Raw genomic sequence first — 12,433 nt, 5'->3', positions numbered from 1 at the left:
AAATTAAAACCAAATCTATATCTACTAAAAGAATGCATATCATATATTTAGGCTTACTGCTAACATTTCTGCTTCTAGAAGGGTCCGATATTGCATGCTGGTAGTAGCATCAACATGTAATAGTTGTCCTTTAATTGCAGGGGTATAACCTAGTAAATAAAAATATAAAATGTAAGAACCAGAATAAAAACTACACAATTAGGTTTTTGTAGAACTACTCAAAAAGAAATCCCTGAGAAACAGCTTAAGTATAACTTCAGTGAAAGAGAGCTTGCTAATATAACAAGGATCCTTTTCAGATTAAATAGCCTTGAGTAAACATCATTACCATATGATATCTACTCTGGTTTGTTTTTGAATGTGAACCCACAGAGGTCTCTCAGTATCCATATGGGATGGTTCCAAAATCCCACACTTAAACCAAAATCTATGAAGCTCAAGACCTTTATGTGAAATAAAGTAATTCACATTATTTCATTATATCCTCCACATATGCCAAATTATCCCACATATAATTAATATTTAATACAAAGTAAACACTATGTAATAACCATTAAATAGTATTGTTTAAGGAATGACAAGGAAAAAGTATACAGTACAAACTCAACTTTACTTAAATATTTTCATATAGCAGTTGCTTGAGATGATGGCTGCAAAGCCCATGGACATGAGGATTAGCTGCATATGCTTATGCTCTAAGTAATGCTTTTCAACTATTAACACAAGCCCCATACTTTTTATTTATCCACTGACTCAAGTATGTATTTTTTCATCACTTTTTTCAACTACTCCCTGTATAAGGACAGTTGCCAAATATCATCTATTTCTCCTATAATGAATGACACTTTCACATCAATAAAGACCATTCTCAGCACAAGTAGAAAAGTTTAAAATGTCATTTCCTTTCTTAATGGGCTCCTTTTTATAAGAACACTAGCTGTATGCTATTATTCTAAAGGTTTTATAGCTAGTCCACCACACACTCTGCTATAGGCTTTCTTTCCCATCCCAAACATCTGAATTTGAAAAATATTTTAGGCTTCTGTGTGTCTGGAGTCATACATTGTTTTTTTTTCATGATGCCTAAATCCATTCGTAGTTCCGCAAAGTCATCTTAAAATCCACCAAATCCTTTTGACAAATTTTATTACATTTTATTCATGTGGGTATATGTCTGTGTGGAGGTCAAAGGATAACCTGGGAGAATTAGTTCTCTCTTTCAACCATATGAGTGCCTGGGATACTGATTCCTCAGTCCTCAGGTGGCCCACTTATCTCAATGTGCCAACATCTGAACAAAAGATATGCACTGTAAAATGACATAAGAATGCTTACTATGTGCATTACTGTGCAGGCTACTCTTATGACAATTTGACACAAGCTAGAGTTATCTGAAAGGAGAACCCCAATTGAGAAAAATGCCTCCATAAGATCCAGCTGTAAGGCATTTTCTTAATTAGCAATTGATGTGGGAGGGCCCAGCCCACTGTGGGTGGTGCCATCCCTGGGCTGTGGTCCCATGTTCTTCTAAGATAGCAAGCTGAGCAAATAGCAAGCTGAGCAAAAGTCACAGGGAGCAAGCCAGTAAGCAGCACTCTTCCAAGGCCCCTGCATCAGCTCCTGCCTCCAGATTCCTACCCTGTTTGAGTTCCTGTCCTGACTTCCCTAGCAATATGGAAATGTAAGCCAATTAAACCCTTTCTTCCCCAGTTTGCTTTCTGGTCATCATGTTTCATTGCAGCAATAGAAACTCCAAGACTATCAACTTAAAGATTTTATTTTGGAAGTATTTTGCATGTCTGTATGTATGCATATCACAAGTGTGCATGGTGCCCTCAGAAGCCAGAGAGAGTGTTATAGATACTTGTAAGCCACCATGTGGTACTGGGAACCAAAACAAGGACAAGTGGTTTTAACTGTGGAGCCATCTCTCTAGCCCCTGTAATATATCAATGTAAAAGGCTGAAGCATTCCCATATTTGAACCATTATTAATTTTGTACAACCTCCAACTTCCTTTCTCCCCTGTGATACATTGTAATTAAGATACTTCTGACAGACTTTTCTTACCAAATAACTCCTATGAATCAGGCAGTGCCAGAGAATCTCAGCTCTCTCCTTCATGGCCTCACATGATTATTATTTTAAAGCTGGTTAATGTAATGATTAGTTCTTCACAAAAAAAGGACCTAGAGTTGGGTGGGGGTATGTATTATGCCATCCTCAGTCACTGTTTCAATGGATTATTTAAACAGGAAAGTCCAGATACTTTTATGTAAATATAAGAAACAAGTCTCTTGTTCTCTCTTTATATAGTAGCACCAATATAGGTGACAGAAACAAGATAGGAGAGCTAAATAAAATATGAATAAATAAAATTAAGGACAGTTATCATTGCCATTTAATGATCTTAACGTAAGAGTACATTACTTTTCTCCTTACTCTCAAGAAAGTGACTAAGTACACCACACTTTTAACTCTCCTCAGTGACAAATATACTAAGATGGGAATAAAAAAGCAAAATTTAACCAAAAGCATTTATTCATGTTACTGACTAACTGCCCAGATTTCAAATATGCAATGATTTATAGATCAGAAGATATTGAAGCTGTAAGAGAATTATTTAATATTTTAAGTATGCACTGTTTTTTTCTTTCTCACAATTACACTAAGTACCCATTTTATTCTATGAAAAAAAATCTACTAACACTATACCCTAGAAAATTTAAGCCTATTTATCAAACAATTACTGTACAAATCCCTGGAGTCAAGGTCAGTACTAGACTTGTGAATGATACAGCATCTACTCTTACAGTACCAAAATCTAACTAGAAAAATATTAAGCAAATTATGTTCAGTCCTACAAGAGATCAGAATTACAACACCTAACAAGTCAGAAATTGTTCTCTCTAGATAATCAAATAATTATGTAATAACTTAAGCTACAGGTACATTAAAATTTTAAACTATGCTCTCATCTGCTCATGGACATGTCAAAAAAAATTACAAATAGAACCATCACATGATCGATCCAGCAACCCCATTATTGGGTATATCTCCAAAGACAATGAAATACTTATGCTGAAGAGCCATCTGAGTGCCCATGTTCACTGCAGCACCATTCACAAAAGTCATGATATGAAAACAAACTATATATGGTATCCATTAACTGATTAATGGACCAAAAATGTGGTACATATGTGAAATGTTAAGAAAAAAAAGATGAAATCCTATCATCTGTGACAAAATGGCTCAAAATGCAAGTCATTATGTCAAGGGAAATAAGCAAGACACAAAAAAAAGATGTGATCTTATTAGTGATCTCATTAATGTATGCAACCTAAAAGAATAAAAAATAAATACCGAGCTTACAGAAGTTGAGAGTAGAACGAGTAGTTACTCACTCAGGCTGAGTAGAATAAGGAGAAAGGAAGGGTTGGGAGTAGGTGAACAATTTTACTACTAAGTTATATAGACAAGAATTATATGCTGACCCACAGGTAATGAGAACATGCTGTATACTTCAAAAAGCTCAAGGAAAGTCTGTCAGCATGGTGGTTCCAACCTGTGATCACAGCACTTGGGAGTTTGAAGCAAGAGTATCTCAAGGGAGGGACAAAACTAAGCTACATAGCAAGTCCTTGGTCAGCATGGGCTAAACAGTGACATGCTGTCTCAAAAAAATAAGTTCAAAGCTAAACAAAAGGATTTTAAATTCTTTTACCACACAGAAGTTATAAAATGTAGAAACATATGTTTACTTTGACTTGAACATTGTAAGTCTACATACATGGGTTCAAACATCTCATGGCACGGCACACTATTAATAGGTACAATTTTATGTATCAGTGAAAAACAATTGTATTTAAATTAAAAGACAAAAAATTAAAAATAAAACATCACTAATGTTAATCTGAAAGGATTAACAAACTACATTAGCATATTAATCATGTCACTAATCATTTCAGGAAAAATAATAACTTACCATTTTCTTCAACTGTCATTGGAATATTAATTTCTAAATATGAGCCAGCCCCTACATTTACATGTACAGCATTTGTTTCCTACCAAAAGAACAAGATTAATTTACATGAGATTTATTATATTTATATTTATATCATTTTACTTTTAAATTATCAAAGAAATATAATTAATAATATGAAGTATTAAAAATTTGGAAAAACCAAGGTTCTAATTTATACCAAAATTATATTAAAATATTTTAACAAAATACAAAGGAGAAACCAGAAGGTAACTTAAAAGTCCACTGTTATTACTATTAATCATTATTAATTTCTTTCCATTATTTGCATTTAATAAACCATTATAAATGTAAAATGTACAAGATTACTTAAGGAGGTATAGGGAGCTCAGAGAAATAAAGCTAAGCATATAATTATGACCCACAAAAATACTCTGAAAATTAATTTTCAAATTTTAAATAATATTTTCTACTATCTTATAATAAATACCCTGTTTTTAGTAAACAGCAAGTCAATGGTAGCATCTGCAATAATATTCATTCGTAGTTCAAATGCAAGGATCTGTCTTGGTCTTCCAGGCTGTGCAACCTCAGAAACTTTCAGAACTTGATAATCAGGTGGAAAGAAAAACTTCCATAAACAATCTCTACATAATAAAGAAAAGGAGTTGGCGTGTTAGTCAAACACAATCAATCACCTTTAATAAGGGACCAAAATCATATTTTAACCTATCATTGCTATCTCACTTAACAAACTATTTTTCCATTATCTCATACTTCTAGATATCAATAAGCTTTGAACACCTAATACACTATTACTGAGTGAGACATGGGCAGGCCCCAATCAAAGTGTTATGTGAGTTCTAAAAACATGCTACAAGTACATCAACTGTGCAAATGACGAAGAAATGAAAGAGATCATTTCTCCCTCAGCAAGTGAATTAAATTTTTCTGAAGAAAGATCAGCTTCCTTATCTGTAAGAATAATTAATCTCAGGGACTGACACTGAGGGTTAAATAAAAATACTTAACAGTGTGTGACACATGGAAGAATTTTTGTATTATTTTCACAATCACTCAAAAATTAACCTTTATTTTATTTTATGTGTATGGGTGTTTTGCCTACACTTGTATCTGTGCACTTCATGGATACAATGTGTGTGAGTGATAAAAGAGGGTGTAAGATCCCGAGGTAAGAGTTATAAACAGTTGTAAGCCACCAGTTGGGTGCTGGTATTCCCATGTCCTCTGCAAGACTAACCAGCGCTCTTAACCACCAAGACTAACCAGTGCTCTTAACCACCAAACCATCTGTCCAACTCCCCACATTCACTTTTAACCAGCATAATATCAACGAAAGGACAAAGAGCAATATATTCTAAAAAGTAAACAAGTATTTAGTTGCTGAGCCTAGTGTATGTCTCCCTATAATATCATTTGACAAGGATGAAAGAACTTAAGAAATATTCAACTCGGAGTCTTCTATGGGAGCAAACATTAGTTTAGTATAATGTTAAGAGAAGGTAGCAGTGCATGTCTTTTAAATAATAGGGTTGAAGACAGAGTCAACAGTGACAGAAAAGACTAAGACAGACTTGGAAAAAAAGTAGATGAACAGAACAAAATCTGAAAACTGAGGTTCACAGAGTTCAACTTGCCATCATTAAATGAAAATGCACAAAAGAAAGTCTGCAAATCATCTGAAACTCACAACATACTAAAACAAGACAAAAAATACAGCACACCAGGTGGGACAGGCAATGAATGGGCTGTAATGGAAAGAACACTGGATAGGAAGGGCTGACCTGAACTCTGGCTCTTACTGCTGTGGTTTCAATACCTTCCCAACATCACATAGCCATCTTTCCAAGAGATTAAGGAAGCTAACGCTACCCACATGAACAAAGCACACAGAAAAATAAAACTTTTGATTTAATGAGATTGAATAAACCTTGTTATTCAATAAGTTCTAAATCTAAATAAAAAATACACTGGAGTATTCTCTCAGTAGAGGAAAAGCTGCTAGAGAGGGTTGTGAAAGTGAAGTTCTAATGCACAGAAATGCAGTATCAATTCTCTAAATAATACTACTAAGATTGGTCAGTCTCTAAGATGGATTTTTGTGTCAGGTGTGGTGGTGCATGCCTTTAATCCCAGCACTTAGGAAGAACAGGTAGATCTTTTTAAGTCTGAGGCTAACCTAGTCTACATAGTAAGGTCCAGGAGGACAGTCAGGGCTGTGTAAAGAGACCCTGTCTCAAAAATCAAAAACTTATTGTAAAAATTTAACTTGAACCTGGGCAGTGGTGGCGCATGCCTTTAATCTCAGCACTCAGAAGATAGAGGTAGGTGGATGTCTATGAGTTCGAGGCCAGTCTTGTCTACAGAGTGAGTTCAAGAGCACCAGGACTCTTTCACAGAGAAACCCATTTCATGTTTGTTTTTTTTTTTTCTTAATCTAACTGTTCACCAGTATACCCCCTTCCCTAAAACAAAGGCTATTTTCTACTATGATTCCTGAATACAGTTCAAATGGAGTTATTGCATTACTTAGTAGAAACCTCTCATTTTCAACTGATGCCAGTGACTACAAGCATCATTAAATTAAAAAAAAAAAAGAAAAAAAATTCTATAAAAGGAAAATTAAAATCTAATAACATACAGAATCTTTGCTTTCTAACCTGAAATTTTAAGCTCCACTGATGTTCAAGCTTAATAAATAAACATAGAACTTAGTAACTGTCATAACATATTTCAAAGGTTTTTAAAAACCTTATTTCAGTTTTTGAACAACTGTTAAACAATGACTTACTGAGGCATGTTATTTTAATGTACCTGAACTACTAACATTAAAAGAACATACTGAACAATTAATCAGGAGCTGTTCTGCCCTTTCCAGGCCTGAACTGGCAGAGGACACAGACGGCTCCCACCAGACTACTTGGTCAGGTACCATTATACCAAGCACTGCCCGAAGGTTCTATGTCTGAGCGCATGAGAGAAGAAAAACAACAGCTCCATACCATGCCTTGTGGCTGGGGTGGGCAAGACTCAACCAAGCGCCACCTGTGATCCAACCAAGAGCACTGGCAGAAAGTGGATAGTGGGTACAGGGTGGGGAAATGGAAGAGAGAGGGAGAGACACAACAGTCTAATGGGCTATGGTTAGAGGTAAATCTAAAGAGGTGAGGGTGGTGAGGAACAGGTTGACATGAATGGTCTGTTAGCCACCCAAGGCCAAGGTGATAGATATCTGGGCCTGGGCTATTGCTAAAGGCCAGGTCTTAGTCTGAGGCCCTGAAGCAGCTTGAAGGGGGCCTGTTAGTATCTGTGGCTCCAGTTACCACTGAAGGCTGTGAAGAGGCCTGTAGTCTAGGCTGCCACCTAGAGAGCCATTTGGTATCTGAGAGGCATGCTGCAACAGGGGCCATGCCAATCTAAGTGGCCTGTGCTGCCACCTGGGGCCATGGTGACTTCCTGGTCCAGGTAGTTTCTGAGGACCATGTCTGGGTCTGTGGTCCTACCACAGCTGTGTCTGTGTTGATATTCCTCGCCATGTTGACATCAAAGGGCACACAGATACCCAGGTTCTAGGCCAAAACCTGCAACCATGTTTATTTACAAATAAAAGTTACTTTAAAATTAATAGAAGCCTAGTTTTAAAAAAACCTTCCAGGTAGACAGGTATGATAGTCAAGACTACATGTAGTTCCAGATACTCAGGAGACTAAAGCAAAAGGATCACTTGAACCCAGAGTTTAAGGCCAGGTTGAACAAGAGCCCCACCTCAAAACAAACACACATGCAAACAAAGCCATTCAGATACTCCTATACGTGCACTTATTATTAATTTATTTCTTTTCTTTAGGCCTTGCACATTAAATAGGCAAGCACTCTGCCATTTACTTAAAGCCTCAGTCCCTGGCTTTCTGAGTTGGGGGTCTCACTTCATAGCTCAGGCTGGCCCCTAACTCACAATTCTCCTACATAGGCCCCCTCTGGAATGCTGAAATGACAGGCATGATTCACTGTATCTGGCTGGCCATGTTTCTTTATTACAGAACTCTGAACTACCTACAAGACCTTCAGGGCAATTTTCTACTGTCCTTACTCATTTTTCCTTGATTAGTCCCACCCCTTCCTTCCCCTAGCAAACCTCTACTTATCTTTCATAAACTATACTCACACTGCCTAATAAGGCCTTCTTTTTTCACTGTGCTAACCTTTAATGCAAGTGGCTTGTTACAAGCCAAACTGTATCCTAAAAATTCATGTTTAAATCTTAAGTTTAAATCTTTTAGTACATGACTGTATTTGGTGACACAGATTTTAGAGATGATAAAGTTTGCACAGGGTCATCAGAGTATACCCTAGCCCTGTATGGATGGTGTTCTCCTTAAGTAAGGGATCAACATACTCTAGGACAGGGCATGTCAAAAGAAGAGACAACACATGTTGCTTTAGCTTCAAGAAGGGGCCTGGGACACATCCTCCTCTCATGATGGTCACAAGGAACCAACATTGCTAACACTTCCAAGTGAAACTCTTGAAATCCAGAACTTGATTAAACAAGCTTCTGCTGCTGAAGCTGTATCTCAGCAATACTTAGCTATTTAGTCAGAAACCACTACTGTCTTTCTGAGCCTGTCATCAAGACCCTTCCCCATTTATTATGGCTTCACTACAGCTATTGTAGCTTTTCATTTCTGAATCTGTATATCCCCAAAATCCCTAACTCACAGAAGGTCAGTAAATAAATCATCAATAAAATACAAAAATAAAATGGAACCAATAAGTAGGCTGCTCACTGGAGTTTGCCTGTGGTTTCTCCACAAACAAGTTACTATCTGGATCAAAGTGTTTAGTGAAAACTTACTTTGCCACAACATAATAGTTTACTAAATTAAGCAATGGGGGCTAGAATGATGGCTAAGCTATTAAGAGCACTTGCTGCTCTTCCAGAGGACCTGAGTTTGGTAGCATCCATACCAGGCATCTCACAACTGATTATAACTCCAGCTCCAGGAGATCCTATGGCCTCCATGGGTACCTGAGCTCAGGTACACATACCTGAATACATATGGATACATATGAATACAAATACACATGAATATACATAATTGAAAATAATAAAAAATATTTTTAAATATTAAGCTAGTATTCAATAAGAAATAAAATCTCAATATACTTGAAAGACTATTAGAAATATAATTCACTCAAGTACCTCTGCCTGTCAGCCCAGGGTCCATAATTAAAATCTGTTCCTTTACCACAAACGATATCTAGTCCCCAGCAGGGAGGTAAATCTTGTAATTTGCAATCTTCACTGCTTACTTCTCCTTCTATACTCTCTTCTGTTTCTTCTGGAACAAGTCCTACATTCCAAAAGTATAAAAAGGCAATTAGTTAAAACCTCCATTAAGAAGCTTCCTTATATTAGCAGTTCAAATGTTTCAGTTTCAAGTAACCTTACATTTAAAAATTTAAGAGTCCCAGAGAGATTGGTGTTTTTGTTTTGTTTGTATGTTAAACAAACAAAACAAATTTTTTTCAAATATCAAATTTACTATGTTCAAATTAAAATTCCATGATTTTAAAAAGGTTTTATTTAAATAATAAACACTATTTAATTACATCAGGAATAACTTTTTTAAAGTATAAGATACAATAAAAAGTAACTAATAAAAATTATGTTTTCATCCCAAGAAAAAATTAAAAAAAAAAAAAAAAACTCTATTTTCCAAAACATTTTAGTGAGAAGTATTTGTATTGCTTTTTAAATCAACAGGTATCAGTGTCCAGCCAAACAGAAAATAGGTAGATTCTCATAGTTACTCTGTACTTATCTGTTGTTAAAGGATCTGAGGCAGTCTGGCCTTAGGTATAGATAGAAAAGGGAGAGACATTCAATAGCCTTTCATATATAAAGTTGGATGATATTCTGTGATACTAGAGCAAAATTCAACAAGTGGCACTTCAGAAAGATTACAATGAAACCCATTACTCAATTTTTCAAACTCTCTCATGTTAAAATCTACTGCTCTCTCTTGTATTCTGAATCTTTTATCCATGCATGACTCTGTATTATGTACTGGTCATTTGGAAAACACTGGTTAATTGAGTTATGTTCATTTTTATAAATACTGGCAAATTATTATTAAACTTTTCCTAAAACCACATTAATATCACTAACAGTTTCATTAGAAAAGCTGTTAATACTGAGATGCTGTCAAACAGCACCAAATTTCCAAAATTCTAATTTTCACATGCAAAAATATATGGTTTGTCTTGAATTATTCAAGTAAAATTAGTGCTCCATGAAAAAAAGTAAAAAGGCTTGTGACTCAATCAAGTGAGTGCTTTTTCTGAACTCACTGGAGCACTCTGGCTCGCAGAACAAGTGTTCCATGTATACTTCCTTCCCAGTTCATCATACCAAATGCAAAGACTCTACTTATGCCTCAAAAGGCGATAAAATTGAAATTCTTATGGTTTCATCAAAGAATTCTTTTGAGATATGACATTTTCTGTTGAACTACAAATGTGTGGCAGTGACTCCTGAATACTACTGCTTCTGCAATGTCATGACAAAAAGACAAGTAAAATCCTGGTCCTACACTGAAAATACTGTGACCACACAAATCATCAGGAGGCAAAAAGAACCAAAGCATGATAAAAGAGCTGAAACAATCCAATATTAGGGACTTTTCTCAAATGAAAGCTATCTATCAAACACTGAAAATAGCTAAGTCTCAATTTTTAAGTTTGAAGTTCAAGTGCAACAAATTGTGATTTTTTTTTTTCCCCTCTAAGTTAAAACAAACCACCCTGTTACCATGCACCCTAAAGGTTTTTCTTAGGAAGCTCAAATGGCTGAAAGACATTTAAGGAATTGCTCAACATCCTTAGTCATAAGAGAAATGCAAATCAAAACAACTCTGAGATACCACCTTACACCTGTCAGAATGGCTAAGATCAAAAACACTGAAGACACCTTATGCTGAAGAGGATATGGAGCAAGAGGAACTCTCCTCCACTGTTGGTGGGAATGCAAACTTGTACAGCCACTTTGGAAATCAATATGGCGCTTTCTTAGAAAAATGGGAATCAATCTCCCCCAAGACCCAGCTACACCACTCTTGGGCATAAGCCCAATGAATGCTCAATCATACCACAAGAGCACTTGCTCAGCTATGTTCATAGCATCATTGCTTGTAATAGCCAGAACCTGGAAACAACCTAGATGCCCTTCAACTGAAGAATGGATAAACAAAATGTGGTACATATACACAATGGAGTACTATTCAGCAGAGAAAAAAAATGACATCATGAGGTTTGCAGGCAAATCAATGGATTATTTGCATCCTCAATTTTTGAGGCACACCTATGAAATGCAATTTGCAGAAAAGATTAGTCTACAAAATAGTAATGTAATACTCAACTCTTAAGACATGACATCTTTTATTTGTTTTAGAAATTACACACTCTCACAGTAACATTTAACACTTACTGATGTTAACTTTCAGAAGATTTGAAATATGGAGTGCTGTGGGATGTGTCTGTATGTCCTGTGGGAGCCCGTTCTCAGGTTGTTCGTGGCTTTACCAGCAGGTCCGCATAGAGGATGATTAGGACCACAGGCCTGAGTGCAGGTGTCTGAGATGGTCTGCACTTGGCTGTGCTGTGGGATGGTCTGTATGTCAAGTTGCTCTGATTGGTCAATAAATAAAACCTGATTGGCCATGGCTAGGCAGGAAGTATAGGCGGGACTAACAGAGAGGAGAAAAGAAAGAACAGGAAGGCAGGAGCCTGCCAGCCACCACCCTGACAAGCAGCATGAAAAGATGCCGGTAAGCCACGAGCCACATGGCAAGGTATAGATTTGTGGGAATGGATTAATTTAAGATATAAGAACAGTTAGCAGCTGGGTGGTGGTGGCGCACGCCTTTAATCCCAGCACTCGGGAGGCAGAGCCAGGCGGATCTCTGTGAGTTCCAGGTCAACCTGGTCTACAAAGCGAGTTCCAGGAAAGGCTCAAAGCTACAAAGAGAAACCCTGTCTCAAAAAAACCAAAAAACAAAAAAAAAAAAAAAAAAAAAAAAAAAAAAAAAAAAGAACAGTTAGCAAGAAGCCTGCCACGGCCATACAATTTGAAAGCAATATAAGACTCTGTGTTTACTTGGTTGTGTCTGAGTGGCTGTGGGACTGGCGGGTGACAAAGATTTGTCCTGACTGTGGGCAAGGCAGGAAAACTCTAGCTACAATGGAGACAATAGCATTTTATAGAAGAAACAGAAGCATTCCTATACGACATACTTTCAAAGAGGGCATACCTGGCTCATCCATGTAATAGTAGATGTCAACATCATTTGACTGCATCACCACAAAACCTTCTCCCATTAGTCTTGGTGGTCTATGAGAACATGTATGAGGCACAATAAATACATCTTAG

The 12,433-nt window shown here is 36.5% G+C and overlaps 1 protein-coding gene across 1 annotated transcript in view; it reads right to left on the bottom strand.

Moving 5' to 3' along the window:
* Positions 1-12,433, bottom strand: part of Kiaa1109 (KIAA1109 ortholog) — a 176,058-nt gene that overhangs the window by 139,408 nt on the left and 24,217 nt on the right. Inside the window, 5 exon segments of the mRNA XM_037206553.1 lie at positions 58-149; positions 3,985-4,063; positions 4,472-4,628; positions 9,206-9,356; positions 12,315-12,394. Coding sequence (XP_037062448.1) covers positions 58-149; positions 3,985-4,063; positions 4,472-4,628; positions 9,206-9,356; positions 12,315-12,394 — 559 coding nt within the window.

Source organism: Peromyscus leucopus, chromosome 6 (genome assembly GCF_004664715.2).
Source record: "Peromyscus leucopus breed LL Stock chromosome 6, UCI_PerLeu_2.1, whole genome shotgun sequence".
Classification (NCBI taxonomy): domain Eukaryota; kingdom Metazoa; phylum Chordata; class Mammalia; order Rodentia; family Cricetidae; genus Peromyscus; species Peromyscus leucopus.
The sequence above is the reverse complement of the archived record's forward strand: the minus strand, read 5'-3'. Positions and strand labels throughout refer to the sequence as shown.